General features: G+C 37.8%; 1 protein-coding gene across 2 annotated transcripts; it reads left to right on the plus strand.

Moving 5' to 3' along the window:
* The first annotated feature begins 972 nt into the window (after positions 1-972).
* Positions 973-18,728, plus strand: mecp2 (methyl CpG binding protein 2). 2 transcript variants are annotated; one of them, XM_089119848.1, is made up of 3 exons: positions 973-1,102; positions 8,172-8,543; positions 11,243-18,728. In XM_089119848.1, exons 1-3 carry the CDS (start codon positions 1,071-1,073, stop codon positions 12,429-12,431), a joined length of 1,593 nt encoding a protein of 530 aa, XP_088975974.1. In that variant the 5' UTR covers positions 973-1,070; the 3' UTR covers positions 12,432-18,728. The 2 variants fall into 2 exon arrangements, with proteins under 2 accessions (XP_088975974.1, XP_039521799.1); XM_039665865.2 differs by having other exon boundaries at positions 975-1,102; positions 8,175-8,543.
* The last annotated feature ends 174 nt before the right edge of the window (positions 18,729-18,902 follow it).

Genomic DNA, 18,902 nt, shown 5'->3' on the forward strand with positions numbered 1-18,902 from the left:
AAGTGTTTTCTGATTGCAGGGGGACAAAACTAAGCTCAACTCAATGTTTAAAAAACAGTTCCAACAACTCCAAAAGCTAAAACAGAAACCAAAATCTAAAAAAAAAAAAAACATGTAAAATCTATATGGATGGGACATATGTTTGAAATGAGAGTGTTATTGATGCTATCATGCGCATATTGAATGCATGTTAATAAGTTAGCCTATTTGTGTATTTCTTTTCTGCCAAGTCTGTCAACCATGTTTAGGCCGGTGAGAAAAGAGGTGGGATGAACCCCTACTCTCAATTCCTCTTTTTGATTTTTTTCTGACCTCATTATCACATTCATTTGTCAAAAGAGGAAGTTGGAGAAAAATAATTTCAAACTTCACCCCACAGCAGCACTTGTTGATTGTTCAGATGAAAATGTCAGTCTGTCATGAGAACTCTTGTTATGGTAATAGAGATTGACAATGTTAATATTTGGTCTTGGTGGAATAGATCTGCTGAAGAGCAAGTTAGGTTTGGGATAGAATACAGTTTGTAGAGTTGCTTTAAAAATCATGATGTTTATGGAAAGTCCCCGAAAAAAACACGTTGTGTGTGAATTAAATAAAACTGCAAATGTCTACTCAATTTGAATAGTTTTTTGTTCATTTAAATTTGTATTATTTAATTCAGTTTCCTTATTTATTAGTGGAAGACTAGTCTTCCCCATATGAGTTCTAGACCTGTTTGAAAAGTCTGCACTTTCACAAGACAAGAATATCTGAAAACAAATTAAAAATCTTGATTTGAATTTATCTTGAGGAAAACAGGGCTTTATCACAGAATGGGGTAATACAGTTATGCACTGTTATTATGGTGTGCAATGCAGCTTTCCTCGCCCTGGACGTTGTTCCCCTCTCTAGTTATCCACTTCTCAGCTCTCGCGAGAACGTACTCGTTGCCCCCGTTCCCTTGCACCCCACCTCTCGCGAGAACACGCGTCCGAAGGATGGTGTTGTGTTAGAGGGAGTGGGAGAGGAGGGTGAGGGGTACCCACAAAGATGTTGCGTGATTTTTTGGAAATTTATTTATTTAAATAAAAATGGCCGCCGCAGAGAGCGGAGAGGAGAGACTGTAAGTGTGAATCGTATCCATTCCCATTGTCACGGCTTCCAGTGTCATGCGTCGCGAGCGGCGATGGCGTAGGTTTTGATCGTCGCTGTGTATATTTTGTCAGGCAGGCTGAGGGGGGAATGTTAGCCGCGCTAGCCCGCGAAGGCGTTGAGAATACGTCACTCGCATTTCTCCCGCTCTTTTTCCACGATCAACGGACACATTGTGCGGCACGAGAGCCGCGCGCTTTATCCCAATGTGTGTTTGGTGTCGATTTCTGACGTTACTTCAAAAACTCCTCTAAAATGTAGCGCGAAGGGCTGCCTGGGGGTTTGGACGCTCACATGTTTTGTTTTGCTGATATTCGTGGCTCTTTCGCGTGAATGTTACGCCGCTCCCGTGTTGTTTAATTCGAAGTGTTCGGTAGCTGTCAAAAACAGCAGACTGAAGTAAGTTAGCTTGCTTGTGGCGCTGCAGGACAAGGCAGGGGACTGAAATGAGATTTGTTCCAGATAGATATGCCTGTCCTGGCGTGGAATTACTTGACTAAGTGCTTAGGAACGAGGTTAAGGCGCGTTTTACTTCAGTGTTATGGTGTGGCGCCGTGTAGGTCGCTGTACATCACCAGGTACCAAGTTTGCATATGCAAGCAAGTTGGCCAATGTGCTATTTCTCTGTCTGATGTCACTGCGTGTGTCTGTGTTGTTATTGCTGCTCATTTTGCCCCTGCAGCTTGCAAACCATATAACTCCAGGTGCAAAACACTGTTAATGCGACTGTTGTTCTTCTCGCATCACTGAAAACTGAAATAGATAGTAAGCTTGCTTTAGCATTGCACTAGGCACTCCCATGTGATAGCAGACTGGCGATATTGTTGAGCTGCTGACTTCCGGTAACCAGCTAACGGATCTAGCAGCATCATACTTGTCTGTATGTGCGTGCGTGTGTGTGGTCGACCGCAAGTCGATTTGCACAAATGGAGTAACACGCAAAACACTGGTTCATGTCTTTTACACACACTTGTGACATGTCTCGAAGTCTTGAATCCTGTGCAACTTCTTGCTGTGTTTTGCATGCTCCATGAATTACAAGGGCAGGTACTGGGTCATTTGGTCTACATGACATTTGAGTTTGGAATATTTTATAGTTTTATCCATTATAATTTTTACATTTATTATGGAAGTAATGTGGTCACTGAACTAAAATGTTGTTTGAAATGGGGCAAATTGATTTTTCATTATAGTGACTCAACTTGTTCCAGTAAACATATTACAATCTTTCTGACTTATGTTTTTTTTCAGTGACGGTTGTTCATGCTGGCTAAACATGATCCTTGATTGCCCTGGGTGGTATAATTTGTTCTTATCTACTTGAATTGTTCTTAAAGTGTTAGTTCACCCGGAAATGAAAATATACCATCATTTACTCAGCCTCAAGCCTACCCTATGTGTATATGACTTAATTCTTTCAGCCAAACACAACCGGAGTGGTATTAAATTGATAAATATTCCAAGCTAATGGGAGTGAATAGAGTTTTTGAAGCTCCAAAAAGCACATCCATCCATTATAAAAGTAATCCATTAGGCTCCGGGAGGTTAAATAAAGGCCTTCTGAAGCAAAGTGGTGCGTTTTTGTTTGATAAATATCCATTTTTTTAACTTTATAAACTATAATCACTACGGTAACGGCCGTTCACGAGTCTTGTTCTTGCAGAAAAGTGACCTCTGACTCGACGCATGACGCTTGTTACGAATTAGAAGTCTAACATGAGAATTTTTCAAGGGAAATGTCATGTTAACTATAGATATTTTTCTCACAAAAATGCATCGCTTTGTTTCAGAAGGCCTTTATTAACCCCCCAGAGCCTAATGGATTACTTCTATGATGGATGGATGTGTTTTTTTTGGAGTTTCAAAAACTCAGGCTCTATTCATTCCCCATTATAAAGCATGGAAGAGCCATTATTTTTAATATAACTTTGATTGTGTTTAGCAGAAAGAAGAAAGTCATACACCTAGGATTGCTTGTGGGTGAGTAAATTATGGGATTATTTTAACTATGTCAGATCAGAACATAAAGAGCTGTCTACCGCAGATATTAATTGATTTCCAGCTGAGTTTCAAGGCCTCCGCGTCTCCGGTGAAGCTCCTACATAGGATTAAATTGTACAGTCAACATTCACAATAATGTGAAACTTAATAATGACCAATACCAATCAGGTTTCATCACGATTCTTTAATCGACCGGCCCCCAATAAGTTGTGGCTTAAAGAAATCTTACAGAGTGGTGGTGCTCATTTCATAAATGGTTAGTTCATGCATAAGGTCAAACCTATAAATTATTAAATGGCTAATGAACAGAATATCTCATCTAGGGGAGGGCGATATACCGGTAGACACTATTAACCGGTAGAAATTTGTCATCCGGTTAAAGATTTTGGACTGACTTCTCTTTTACAGTTACGTTCACGTGATGTTGCTGTGCTTTGTGGTCATACAAGCTTATAATGTATGCATTTTTAAGCATTGCTGTGATTTTTAAACTGTGGAAGCGCAATAAGCAGCGAAAGACAACTCATTTTGTGTTTGATTGTGCGCTTTATGAGGATGCTGCTCATAGACCATGTGAATACTGTACTTTTTGATGCCTTATTGGGCTTTACCAGGTCAGATACACACACTTATTTGTCAGAATGAAAGTATCCACAGTCATTTATGTCTTACGTGAACATAAATAGTAGAGTTTATCAGTGGATTCGGTCTTAAAGTGACAGTAGCCTAATATTCCGGTCATTAATGTTAATCAAACAACAAAAGACAGAGAAAATAATAACTCGCTGCTCCTGACTGAATCACTTTTGTTAATTTAATAAGAATATCCCATAATTTAATTTACACAATGAAGACTACGCATGCGTTTTTTGTACATTTAATTACTTTTTTACTATTTATGTAGTATTTCTCAGGTTGGTCTATTTCCTTTGTCTTTTTGTTCTATTGTAGTTTTGTCCTATTTATTTGTAATTAATTAATTGTTTTTATTTTATCACTGACTTTTTTTACTTAGCCTAGTATTATGAAAAATATAGCTTATCATAAAAACCTTATTTAATACAAAAATAACTATATTGTTAAAATAATAAATAAATAATAAATAATAAAATAATATATTGTTATCATGAAATAAAATGACTTATATCATGATATAAGATTTTGGCCCTACATATTGCCCACTCCTAATATCGATGCCAAATGAAAGTATCTGCCCTAGTGATGAATTCATGGAGTATGTAACACAACATGAAGTTGTAAATGCATAGTAACAAGATTTTGATGTGTTGGGAAAGTGTTTCACTATATTAGGTCCTGTGATTGTTTCACAATAAATGATCCTGCGGTTTGACTGATTTGACAAATATAGATGAGGTAAAAATATTCTATGTAGTTTCTCATTTTCGAGGTCATGAAAGTTGCATGCATAGCATTTATGCAAAATGTAGAACAATGCTATTTAGAATATTTATTAATGGAGTTTTGCAAGTCACACCACAAGGCACGTGAACTTGCCAAAAGTGTTTTATGCCAGTGCCAGATTAACATATTTGGGCAACAAGTGTGATGAATTGATGCTGTTTTTTTATGTTTTTGCACAACAGGCATTTGAAATGAAATAATTTGTGATTTTCCTAAAATAACATTATTATTACACTGTATTCTATTCTTTATTAACAAAGTGATTGCAGAAATGTATTTTAATGACACTTGCTCTAAAGATATAAATCAAGAAGTCGAATTGTTGTGTCATTGAAGATGTGGCGCAGTCTCCAAGGCAGGGATGTTATTTAACTTTGTAGTTTCATTTAAAATTGTATGCATCATCTAATCAACTAGAAAGAAACCACTTTTTGGTTTGGTTTTACTTTCATCTTTCTTGATCCTGACTGGTTGAAGGATTGTCAGTCCTCTTTTACGTGTCATCAAGCATTCAGATCATATCAAAATTGTCTGATTTGCTCAACCTTACTACTCTTCCAATGATGCATTGAATAAGGCAAAAACAAGCGAACTAAAACTGATTGATTATAAGTAAAACATTGCATTTTAAGTTATGTATACTCCCGAATATTCATATATGTATGGAAATAAGTATTTTGAGATTAGGGAGACAGACTTGCTCATGCCGTTTGCAGGGCTTTATGGGAGTGGGCGGTCACTCACTGTTGAACCTTTTTGCCACAGTTCCCATTTCCATATAAATGATAATGTGTGGATCTCATTTCAAGATTGTGGATAGTGTTGTTTTTCATACGCAATTCAGATGTAAATTAAAAAAAAAATTTAATAAACCAATTAAAAAGAAGAAGCATATAAGATACGATCACTGAGCTCTTGAAATGTTTAGGTTATTAAATAAATTTTCTGAGGATAAAATGTGATTTCTGCTTCTGGAACCTAACTGTTGCACTCTATTAAACTTTGAAACTGGTAGAAATTGCATTTGTTGGAAATGCTACTCCACATAGTTTGCTCAGGCTGTATAGTAGAGCCTGACCGATAAAGGATTTCGAAGACCGATACTGATACAAATATTTGTTGGTTTTAAAATCCGATATTCCGATATATCGGCCGATATTTTTTATTTTTTTTTAAATTTCAGAAACGCGCAACAAAACATTTGAGCTTTAACTAAAATAATATGATAATGCATTTTTAAAAGAAACTTGTTTCTTTTACTGTCACAACAGGACAGACTGATGATAGTGGCATTAGCTAGCTTTGTGGTTAGCTAGTTTATGATGAGCCATAATTTAGCAATCGATTACGTCATACTGCAAATTGTATAACATACATTTTCAATATAACAGGCCAAGGAGAGATGATACGTCTCATTGCTATGTCACGCGCTAGTAAAGAAATACTTCAGTCACATTGTCAAAAGTTAAAAAAATAGGGACGGTGTAGAGTGCCCTCTGGTGGACAAACTATACAACTCCAACACTCATGACATGGTTGAAGTGTGTTTCGTCCGTTTTTATTTTATTTTTGAAATATTCATTTATCGGCCATTATAACTGCCGATACCGATAGTTTGGAAAATGCCTAATATCGGCCGATAATATCGGCCTGCCGATAAATCGGTCTGGCTCTACTGTATAGTGAAAGTTAAATTTGCTAGTTATACTTCACTTGCATACTGAAAGTATGCCTACTGTGAGCAGTATGTATAGGGTCATTCCATGTCAAATCAACCAAATTTCAGAACCTTCTTCGGCTAAAATTTTAGATTTTGTTAATTTTTTTTCTGAAGAAAGACAAACTGGGTAATTCAATGTTTTATAGAGGGAAGGTCAAAATGACAATTTTCACATGAGATTTGGAGCCAAATTACAGGGGGGTAAAAATTACTTTAAAAAGATGAAAACTTCATTATTTTATATTTACACAGAGATTTGTTGGTTATTTAATTAAATCCGTTGACTTTAGAAATCTTTGTTGCTTTGCATGCCAACGGTGACAGTTAAAAAAGTGCATATTATGTTTTTTTGCTACAAGTTTGCTTGCCTGTAACTCAAGAAGTATTAAATATATTTTAATATCCTTTTAGATTTTGGACACTTAATTTTAAAGGCCCTGTATGGTTCAATCCCTGAGACATGGAGATCTTAAAAGATATGGAGTGTGTGAAAATTGTCTTTTTGACCACCCTCTACAAAACAGTGAATTACTCAGTAAATATACATTCATGACCTTTAATATTTTGGCTTTCTTTTATGTATTTCTTTCACCAGAAAAAAAAGATCAAAATTAAAATGTTTAGCCAGGGACGTCTGGTTGAGTTGACAAGGAATGATCCTATGTTAAAAATTGGCTAGATAGAATTGAAATATGAACTGTTCTTTGCACTATATAGTATAATGATGTGCTATTTGGCACACAAAACTTAATAATCTTAAATTAATGTTTGTTTTTAGTTTGTGATTGTGGTGTGTAGTATTGAAACTGATGTCTGATTTTTTTTGCCAACTGTTATTGATTGTTTAAGGGAGTGCAACATAAAAAAACAGATTAACCAGTCATTCCAGCTTTATCTATCCGGTAAACTTCATGAATGTGTTCATCACTTGACTTTTGTCTTCTCTATTTTAACACTGCACTATTGTTGAAAGTGACAAAACATTTGAGCTCAGAAAATGCTGGTTCTGTTACAATGATCCCAGTCTCCACCCTGATAGAGTAACTGTAAATGATAAGGAAATCTAGTAAAAACAGTGTCCTTTAAATTTGGTTTTATTGCGGAAGTTTTGTTTCCCAAAATTAGGGAAGCAGTACCGTATGATGACTAAAGAAATAAAATATAAATAGAATAATTATATATTAAAATAAATAGGCATTTTTTTCTCTTAAATCTCAGTTGCTAGAGATATGGAAATTATTTAGTTCACAACTTTTTGTTGATTATGATGTGATGTTTTAATGGGTTTTAATATTCTGTTCATTTCTCAAACACCAAGCCACCATGTGGTCATGACAAAAACATACGTATTTAGAGGAATCTGCAAAGTCTAAGGAAAATTAACTTGTTTAGTAAACTTTTTTGTAAAAAGAAACACACAAAGAGTTTGTCCGCTTGAAGAGGGAAATTCCTTCGTCGCCTGAAGACAATGATTCAGCCTCCACGTTGAGGTTTTGCTAGAAATGGGCCTCTTAACACCTCCAGGGTGATTTCCGTGTGTCTGTATGCACAGTAGAAATCAAATTGAACTCGTTTATCCTGAAGTTACGAAATAGACATCCTGAGGATGACGTCCAAAGATGTTAAGATGCGAATTGCATCAGTAAAGTTTTATGCTATCACTTTTAAATTCAAGCCACTTCCCGCCTGCTTAGTGTTGGTATTTAATTGAGCTTGTGTGATCTGAAAATGAGCCAAAATATTGAATTGATGATGGCTATCATGCAAATGCAGCCCTTCTGTCCAGTGTCCAGTTAAAAAAATTCTTCATAGACATCTAGACAAGCGGTTGACTAGAATACAGTCCCGTAATACTGTCATCCTGTCTCAGTGTGCCACTTATCTCTTGTGTTGTCAGCAGAGGTGAGGACAAGAATGAAGACCAGGAGGGCTCAAAAGACAAGACACAGAAGCAGAAGAAAAACAAAAAGGAACGGCAAGATGTGGAAAAACTCGAGGCCACAGTATCCGTTCCTCCTCCCCCGCGCCTCTTTACGCAGGGGGATGTCGGACAACAGGCGGAGGCAGGGAAGTCTGAACCCATTGACCCCGAAGTTGGAGCCGCTCTCAGCGCTCCAGAATCTTCTGCATCAGCCAAGCAGCGGCGCTCCATCATTCGGGACAGAGGCCCACTGTATGACGACCCTTCACTGCCTCAAGGTTGGACGCGCAAGCTGAAACAGCGCAAGTCGGGCCGATCTGCTGGCAAATTTGATGTCTACCTGATCAAGTTAGTACAAGTTACAGGAAGTTTGTACTTTTTTTTTTTGAGAGCAACTGTGATGATGATACTAATTTCACAATGTTGCATTCCAAATGGCAGATGGAACAAATCAGTCATTATTAAAGTTGCGTTATTGTGTTTGGAGAGACACTGACTTCTAATGAAAAGATTCACTTGGCGGCATGTTGCACACTGGGAAAGCTTGTGGCCTCAGTTGATGTGCTATATTCCCCGTTAAACTCAAATAAAACCATTTTATTTACATATATAATAGATTATTTATTTGAACTTTATTCATTGTGTACTTCTGTCCGTCATGCCAAAGCCAGCTTGTGATGTCTCTGGTCTCTGGTTGTACCATTGTGTATTAAACTCAGTGGTGGGATGAAACGAAGTACAAATACTTTGTTACTTCACTTAAGTACATTTTTCACGTATCTTTACTTTACTTAAGTAAAATAATTTTACTTTGTTACATTTTGCAGCAATTATTATACTTTCTACTCTACTACATTTCTACAACTTCTGTTACATTTTCTGATCAGTTTTTCCCCTTGCCAAAACGTAATTTGACCGTCCGTTCGTTGCACGTTTGTCTCACCAGTGACGTTTGGTTGCCATAGATATATCAACCCGGTCACACTAAATGTGTCTCGCACGCAGTGTGTTTATCGTGCAATTTATATGCGAAAATTTGATTTTACGTGCATAGGAAACACACTTTGTGTAATATACGTTTGGTTGGGATTATGGCAAGCCAAGAGGTTCAGAATAACACCATAAATTAATTGCGTTTACTGCCAACATAGTTATTAACATATAGTAAGGATAAGCATGATGTGTAGCTATATTGCCTAATTGCAAGCTTGTATCTGAAATGGTGACAACAATTATTTCCATTATTATTGAACATCATTATTGGAGTATTAAGTTGAATGAGTTAGAATTAAATGTTTTATTAATCATTAGAAAATAGACATTAAGAGAATAAATTGTTATGCAAGTACTTTTATTTTTAATACTTAAAGTACATTTAAAATCAGGTACTTTTTACTTAAGTATGGTTGTTATTGTGTTACTTCTACTTTTACTGAAGTAAATATTTATCTGGATATTTGTACTTTTACTTAAGTACTGAGATTCAGTACTTCCTCCACCACTGATTAAACTGTTATGGCCCAAACAAAGCCATACTAATGTTACATACTAATACTCATGTTTTTGAGTAAGAATCCCTCGCATTTTATTGTTGCTAAAGTCTTAATCACAGATTTACAGCTGATTTGTCTGAGGCGGGGATAGTAGGGTTAACTAAAACTAAAACCATTTTAAAAAATGGTTTCGTTACTTGAAACTAAATAAACCTTAATTGAAATAAAATCTAAAATATGCTTAAAAATATTTAATTTCAGCTAGTTGCCAAGGCAAGTTTACGTAACTGGTTCCAGCAGTATTTGAAGCTTGATACAATAACTCATTGGTTATTAATAAATCTGAATTGCATGTGTAGATTAGAAAGGTTGGGGAATTAGAATTACACTGGTTGGGGTCACAGAGATTTGTGTTTTAGAGCTTTTCTTTTTATTGTTCTTCCAAATAATTTGACATGACGAATGAATGAAGGGTGCATGCTGTTGAACACTGACTGAAGCCCCGTTCACACCGCCAGCGACTTTGTCGCTGTGTGTCGCTAGGGTCTGTACGGTCGGTGATGTCGCTTGTGGGCGTTCATAGTGCTATCGCTCTGATGTTATTGGTAGACTGCACGTCTGGCCATATCTTTAGAAAATACCATCAGAAGTGATGTATACAACTATATAATTTTAATTTGACTGGGAATAAATGACTTTTAAGGCTAAAAAGAAACCGTATGCTGTTGGGAGAGTGTTTTTATATTACCACAGCAGTGTTCAGTGGATTAAATCATTTACTTGATCAACGATCGATCAATGAACAAATTAAACTCACTCATACTGTCACAAATTATAAAAACGTCATTCGAATTTGACAAATAATCAATTTTCTTGTGTCTAATAGTCAACGTAATGCAGGGGAAGTTGTAAAATGAACTGCATCAGTGCATCATAAAATTAAAACACTCAAACTATAACGTTAAATGTATGAACTAAACTCACTGAGACGGTCGACAGTTTCTTTTCCATGCATCATTTTATTATCCATGTATGTGGTTACAGTCAAATCATATAAAACAGTGAAATCGTCCTCGAACTCTTTCTGTCTTGCCTGCACTCGAGACGGTGACGTGAGCTTCACTGAAAGTCTTCTTTCCTATTGGTTGTCGCTCGCGAAAATCGCTTCTCATTTGCATAAAGTTGAAAATTCTCAACTTTTGTCGCTTGACACGCCCACATTCTGTCGCCAACGGTCACTGTCGCTCGTGTCGCCCGATGTCGCCAGCGTTCCATTGAAATGAATGGGATCTTGTCGCTTTGTCGCTGCGTGTCGCTGGCGGTGTGAACGGGGCTTGATGTGTCGCAGTTCCCACAATACTTTATTTTAAAGCATACTCAATAACAATAAACATGAAATCAAATAAAATATTCAGATTTGCACCACAAGTGCATATGACGTACTTGTATGGTCGCAAATCTTGCACACATAAACTTTCTCATGTTCAAATGTTCTTTCAAATTAATATTAAATTACTTTCATTTCACAGTAACGTATTTGTTTTTATTTTTCAGCCCAGAAGGGAAAGCCTTCCGTTCCAAAGTGGAGCTCATGGCGTACTTCCAAAAGGTGGGCGACACCACCACGGATCCCAATGACTTTGACTTCACAGTCACGGGCCGGGGAAGCCCATCTCGTAGAGAAAAGAGACCGCCAAAGAAGCCTAAAGTGGTCAAACCCTCCGGTCGCGGGAGGGGTCGCCCAAAAGGCAGCGGAAAGGTACGGCAGGCCACGGAAGGCGTGGCGGTAAAGCGTGTTGTAGAAAAGAGTCCGGGAAAACTCCTTGTAAAGATGCCCTTTGTTGCACCTAAAACTGAACAGGGGGCGCCATTGGGGCAAGCGGCAGTTGCCAAAGTGCGCCGAGGGCGCAAACGGAAATCGGAACAGGAACCGCCGAGCACCCCCAAAAAACGTGGCCGCAAGCCAGCAGCTGCTTCTCAGTCAGCGGTAGGGACAGGCTCAGCCGCCGCGTACGCGGCCGCGGCCATTCTCTCGGCAGAGGCCAAGAAAAAAGCTCAGAAGGAGTCTTCCTTAAAGCCTGTTCAGGAGAGGGCGCTTCCTATCAAGAAACGCAAAACTCGAGAGACTTTAGAGGAGCTGGAGGGATCCACCACCTCTGGAACCACACCGACGGAGACGTTTGCAAAACGACTGATTACTTCAACTGTGACCCCTACAGGTGAGGAGGTAGAAACGGGACAGAGGCTTCACAAGCATCCCGGCCGGAAGCACAAAGAGGCATCCGCGGACCCAGGGAACGGCAGCAGCAGCAGCGGCAGCGGAACGGCAACCAGCGGCGGAGGATTAAAGAGTCACAAGAAGAGAGATCAGCGAGGGCAGCACTTTAAACACCACCACCATCATCACCACCACCAACACCACCACCTGCAGGCCATGCCGCCCTCCACCTACACTCCGCAGGCTCACCAGCTCTCCCTGGGTCACTCCACGCACGGGGGGCCGCCGGCGCCTGCGACCATGGAGAACGAACCCCAGGACTTAAGCACCTCCAGGCCGAAAGCGGAGCACGTGGCCTGCAGGGAGGAGGCGAGAACTGACAGGGACGCTCAGAACGCAAGCAAGACGACTGTGATGGGAGAAGGCAAGGAGATGAGGGACATTGTTCCTCCCTCCGCCGTCCCGAGGCCGAGCCGAGAGGAAACTGTCGAGTCCCGGACACAAGTGAGCGAACCCGTGAGCTGACTGACTAAGTGACCGATTGGCAGCGGCGGCGTCGTCGCCGCGCGTGAAGAAGCGGAGGCGGTCGCAGCAAGACGAGTGATATTTCGTTCTTTTTTACTGAGGAAAAAGGAAACAAAAATATACAAAAATGTAAACGTACTGAAACAAAAGGCAGCTGTTGTGTCTCGTTCTCTCTGTGGGTTGGACGCGGGGAGATGATTCTCTTGCTTCCGGATGAATTCTCTGCTAACCTTTTTCTTTATGGTTTCCTTTTATTTCCCACTATATCTTTGTATTAGTATATCTTAGCACTCACTAAGACCCCGTATTCCTTTGTCAGTGCTTGTAGGAAGTAGAAACGCACTCAAGTGGTAACGGATGCCCAAGTCACACGCCATAGTAAGTGAAACTTTCTGATCAAATTGTTCTCGAAGGAACTAAAATGCCTCGTCGTCATGTCATCTCAACCCTAGCAAAAAGGTGTCCTATCAGTGTGTTCTTCCTTTTGTGTCATTTAACGAAGGGGCAAATCAGACGTTAAGAGAAAAAAGGCCACATTTCCGATCTCCACCTTTCCATTTGAGTCGGACACAGCTGTTGCAGTTTAACGCTAGTTTAACTCATACAGAAAAGAACTTCCTAGTTGTGGGTTTGTGCCAAGCTGACATTTCCAGCCTGTTGACCTGTGAAGATCAATTGAATTCAGTAGTATTATTTCCTTTTGCCTTGTTGATATTTCTAGCGCACATATGTATGTTCATTACGAGTAGTTCGTTTAACCTAATCACCGTTTCGGAGGTGCCTGAGAAAATGCCACTTCATTTTCTTTGGTGGGGAAGATAAAGCACAAACGTATTTGTTGGGGAATATTGAAAGCACAGTCCAGTGTAGCGTCTGGAGTAGATGTTAACTCAAGTCAAAGAATATTAGAAGAGGAATTTGTTACGTTTTCCTGCTTTTTCCCATTAAGTACAATTTAAATAGTGGCCTTGTGTTCTTGTGACACAGATCCCTAACAAAAAAACAAAAAAAGCATACCATTTCAAATGTAGCGTTTGGTTTTACGGTGTGTGGTTATAGATTCATACCATAGAGATGCTGTTCTAAAAATGATTCCGACAGGAAAGTTAATAGATTGCTATATATTTATATAATGTCTCGTCAGGCTGTAGTTTGTATAGTGTCAAATGCATGGGTTGCTGATGCTTGCGTGCTTTGCGTGCTATTTATTACAGGACTCCGACATTGTCTTTCCTATACATAAAGGTTTCTAAAATCCGGGACAGCACTATTGTTGAGGGTTAAACGTTTTAGAAACGTATATATTTTGAATTATGAAACATTACTTGACAGGAAAACGGAAAGAAAACTTAAATAAATTTCAACTCGTTGCCATTGTGAAATATAGTTCCATTCGTTTTCTAATATAAAGTCTTCAAAATAACAGCAGTCAAAAAGACGGACTGCAGATTATGGCTCCATGCAAGTGGTTAGATATTGGACAATGAGTGTCTTAGTAATTAACTACAATATTATATAAAATAATATATATATATGATTAGGATAGGATGAAACTTAATTCTAAAGAAATTTGGAACCAAACTGAGGAAGTTCTTCTTTGTTTATGTAACATTTAGGATTTTACAGCACTTTCTGTTCCTTTTTCGCTTCTTTTCCTAGATGAAATGCACCTTACTTAAAAAAAAAAAAAAATATATATATATATATATACATATACATATATATATATTTTTTTATTTATTTTTTTTTTATTTTATTTTTTTGCATATATTGTTTCTAGCATTGCACAGACTTCTGTTTCATGTCCGGAGGTTGTACCTTTCTTCAGATTTATGTTAGCATAGAATGCATGTTTTATGTCTTTATAAAGAGCCATACTTTTGTTTAGTTTAGCTTTCTCTGTAAAAACACAGCTCGTATACAAAATCATAAAATTATGATAATCATAAAATAATTAACACATAATGGCTACATTTCACTCACAGTATTTGATATCACATATTTATGGTCCATAATGGGGGGGGGCAAAGGCAGTAAAGTTAGTAAACGTCATGACATTTGACTGTCAAATCTATTCTAATGCAGACCCACATATTTTATGTATTTTAAAACCAACCCGTTTGGTTATGGATATATATATCAGTGGCGTGCAGTGGTGTTCTGAAAAATATTCAAAATGAAAATGATTCAATAACAAAAATATTCAATATTCAAAATATGCGAAACCAATATTCATAGACCCCTGAATCTAATGGCATCACAAATTAATATTTTATACTCTAGATATTGCAGTTGTTGTTTTGAATAGTCCCAGAGTGAGATGGGTTGCCTTTTCCCCAAAGCCTTTCCCGTTTAGTTTTGTCTGTGTGTTAAGTCATGTTTAGTGTGGCTTGGGTGGTAGATGTGCATTGCCACTGACATATATGCCGATAAATGTCATAACAGACAGTTTTAATTAACACTCAGTAATCTTTTCGTTCAGATAGAGTGAGATTTTTTTGATATTTGCTGTCGATAAGGGGTTCAAATCCATGTGAGACAGAACTTACTGCTCCTTTCTTCTCAAGTGTGCTTTAGAGTAGCCTCTTGGTATTTTGAATACGTTTAAATGAAAAATAAAACCTTTTGTCTCTAAACGGAGAGATTAAAGGGGTGGTTTACTGCTTTTTTTCTTTGCATGATTGTGTTTATAGGGTGCAATATAACATATATTCGTGGTTTTTCTTTTTTTAAAAGTCTTATTTTTCATAAATTTCACCTTTATTGTAAGCCGCTTTCTCTGTCATTTGAACGACCGGTTGACTTCCTGAGTCTATGAAACCACTCCCTCAGAAACAGGCAATGGGCTCGGATTGGTTAGTTTGGGCCGGTGTGTTGTGATTGGCTAAACTGTAGTGGACGTTGTCCCGATACATCACGCCCATTACCTTTACGGGCGAAAGTTGCATATGTGTTCCTGTCAAATGTACATAATCGATGTCGATACTGCAGAGCCAGTTTGAGCCAGAATCAGACCCAGAAAGCGGCGATGAAGAGAATGGCTCTTACAAAATGTTTCTGAATGGTAATTTGCCTATATTATTTTTAACTTTATATACGTTTGTTTTACACAATAGCATCGAACTAACTGGCTACTATATACACAAACAGCGTTGGCATTGGTTTACGTTTTTGATCAAATCGAAAAATAACGTCATATCTATACATGAAAAATACATTTACAAAATTAGTACATATACAAATTCAGGTCCAAAATGTTTGTCCGCGTTTGTCGTAGACACGAATTAGCATAACTAAGTGGCCAGCGCTGGCATTTGATAAAAATAAAATCTTACGTCTGAAATTATACATGCAAATACATTTAAAATGATTAAGTCTTAGCCGACTTACAGGTTGTGGCCCAACAACTTCCGCCTTTGGTTTTAAAGTTGGAAATGCTTCATGTTTTAGTAACAGTTTCTTGTTGAATCCGGTATTGAATTCGTGGAGATTCTGGAAGCTGTCTTTCGTAAAATGCGACGCACAGAGAGCTAAATTACGATTAAATTACGATTGTAATTTTCAGGAACATAATCAAACATAAATTGTACCCATTGTTGACAAACTACAACGTCCATGGGAAGCCCGAACACAGAAGCCCTGACAGCTGGGACACCTTTTTTGCATATTCCGGAGGGAGGGTTGATGCAAATGTATGGGTTAGTGACGTCTAAAACCCGTTGTAGTCCCATTCGAGTCGTTTTTGTAGGCATTAAACTTCCTGATTTTTAAAAGACGATATCTCTGCTTACACTGAACTTTCAGTGCTGCAACTTTACAGAAACACACTATTTATAATGAAAAAAGTGAAATCGCAATCAACCACCCCTTTAAATTAGTATTGACAATCACAAGGGAGCATTGCATCTTTTCATTTTCCCCCTCAAGTATTGTCAAGCACGAAAGTGTCTCCATTCTCTTCCTCCAGCCCCTGCTCCCTCGACCCTCACTGGGAAGGGGCACAGAGAACACAAGAGCGTTTCCGCTCGGAACAAGGGCTATGTAATCATTTCAAGTAGTCAGAAGCAGATAAAGGTAATGGATTTTCACGTGGTCCTCCAATTCCGTTAATTGCTTGAGGTCTAACAAGAGACTTTAAAGTGTTTGTCGAACACCACCGGCTCACTCTCTGTCCTCGTCAGAGCTCGAGCGCTCACTTAACCGGCGGCTGACGTTGTGAACGTCTCCCCGGTCTCACTAAACTCCAGCGGGAGAATGGAGGGAGCAGAATGGATAGCACATTCTCAGTGGGACAGGTTAAGGAAAGAAACCTCCAGACATGAATTGAAGTCACGACAACTCTTAGTTTAAAGTGTCGACTCACAAGCTGCATCAGTCTGGCTGAAACAGAAAGGGTAGTGCCTTTATTTTGGGAGACTTACTAAGGTGGTTGAAGTGACCTTTGATTCTAAAGAAACCCCTTTATCCCAACGAAGCAACGCGGAAGGTGAATTTATTTACTCAAACGCTTGGATTTTATTTGGTCATTTTTCATAGGTAGGACGTGCACTGGTGTGTGTGTGTGTGTGTGTTTTGTAACTAGAGGTTTCATTGTTGTACTATTTTCTTTTTTTTTTCCATCAGCTGGACCTTTGTGCCCACCTAGAAACGATGAATTGTTAAAAACCCTCTGCTTTATGAACTTCTTGCCTTTTGTAGCGCTCAAAGCCCACTGACAAAAATGGAGCCCTACAAACGGGTGAAGACAGAATAAGAAAATTACTTTTATTATTTATATGTTGGTTTGTTTGTTTTATTTTCTCGTTTGTTTTGGGTTATTTGTGCCTCTCTGGCAGTGAAATATGCTTTGGAATGTCCTTGTGTCCCTGTAGCCAAAAATACATGCTATGTACGTGAACATGTATCAATATGCATGATTGCCATTAGAAGATAGGACATTGCTTGCCCTTTACTATTATATATAAGATGTTTTCAAACAGCACTCCAAGAGCTGAGCCCAACCACACTAACCGGATCCGAAGGATTTCATGAGGTGTAAAATACTGAATGTGTTCAATGAAGGCTAGCTGTGCACTTCAGTCTGTTTAATACGAACAGATTTATTTCATTGAAGTATTTGTTTCTTGTTTTAATGATTTAACTGGTTTGGGCTTCATATGCCGCTGTATCAACAATTGTAGTGGCTAGAGTAATTTGTAGATTTCGGTGTTAGATTTATTTTTATTATTAGCATTTTTTTTTGTTTTGTTTTGTTTTTTAATTCTAAATCCGACATTGGAAATAGACCATTTAATCTTGATAGCAATAGTATGATAGTATACCCAGCAGATCCGATATGAGTTTTCGTCTCTAATTTGTGTACTCTGTTAAACAGTAGAACTGAAGTAAAAGAAATTTACCCTTATTGACTAAAAAGCAGCACTTTGAATCGTGCAAGAAGGACAATTTAAAGTCAAATGAAACTATAAGAAATAGATTCCAGTTCCACCGTGGTAGAAAGTTCATGGTCTATTTAACATAGTCTTGTGCCTTGAAGTTTCAGTAATAGAATTTATCTTTATACTGTAGTTGTATTTTTATTCTGAGTCCTGTGTTTGCCTCTTGTTGGTATTCAGTGCTTTGGATGTATTAAGGATTTATAGAAATCAAGAACATGTTTGCCTTGCTTTATTTTCTTAATTGAGGAAAAAAAAGGATAACATTATAGGAAGATGTATTTGGGCAATATTGATGATGTAAAAAGCGATAGGATTTTGATGTTTTTTCATCCCTGATATGTTGAATGTTTCACAGATTAATGAGTGACGTGTGTTTGTTGGGAAATATTCTCCATTTTAACATAACCGTAAAAAAAAACAACAACAAAAAACTTGGCCTCAAACATAATCTTCCAATCAAACCATGACATTTTATGATAAAAAAAAATATATACTTCAACCTTGACCGAAAGGATGAGTCTAAGATCTGCACTTTATAAAGTATGTTTCCCGGCAGAACACCCATTCACTTTTTGTATGTATTTTTTACCTTTGTCCAAAGCTGTTTTGTTTTCATATTATTTTTTAATTTAGTTTTAAATAAAAGGGATGGGTAGTATGTATCAAAAAAAGAAAATGTTATTTTAACCAAACAATCCTACAGACTAAGTGTCAGTGGTTATTCGCCATCTGCCAAGCTAAGTCCTTGCCTTCCTGAAAGTGAAAAGTATAGTTTGTGTCTACTTTTATAGTACTGTGTTACTGTATCATTTGTTTGCCGTATGTAACAGATACACAATAGTAAACAACATTTACCTGCTCTTTGTCTTTAACATTTATTTCACTCACATCATAAACAAAACATGATGTTATTGTTGTTATACGTCAGATTTTGTTCATCATTAGGGCTTTGTTGTATATATATATATATATATATATATATATATATATATATATATATATATATATAATGAATAATGTGAGAAAGGGAACG

This window comes from Pimephales promelas, chromosome 14, assembly GCF_988280905.1.
Source record: "Pimephales promelas chromosome 14, fPimPro1.hap1.1, whole genome shotgun sequence".
NCBI lineage: Eukaryota > Metazoa > Chordata > Actinopteri > Cypriniformes > Leuciscidae > Pimephales > Pimephales promelas.

Excerpts from the sequence above, each read along its gene's own strand:
- mecp2 (XM_089119848.1), top strand. The coding sequence starts at position 1,071 with ATGGCCGCCGCAGAGAGCGGAGAGGAGAGACT. Across the intron at positions 1,103-8,171 it reads GAGAGCGGAGAGGAGAGACT|CAGAGGTGAGGACAAGAATG; the intron begins GTAAGTGTGAAT and ends TTGTGTTGTCAG. Across the intron at positions 8,544-11,242 it reads TTTGATGTCTACCTGATCAA|CCCAGAAGGGAAAGCCTTCC; the intron begins GTTAGTACAAGT and ends TTTATTTTTCAG.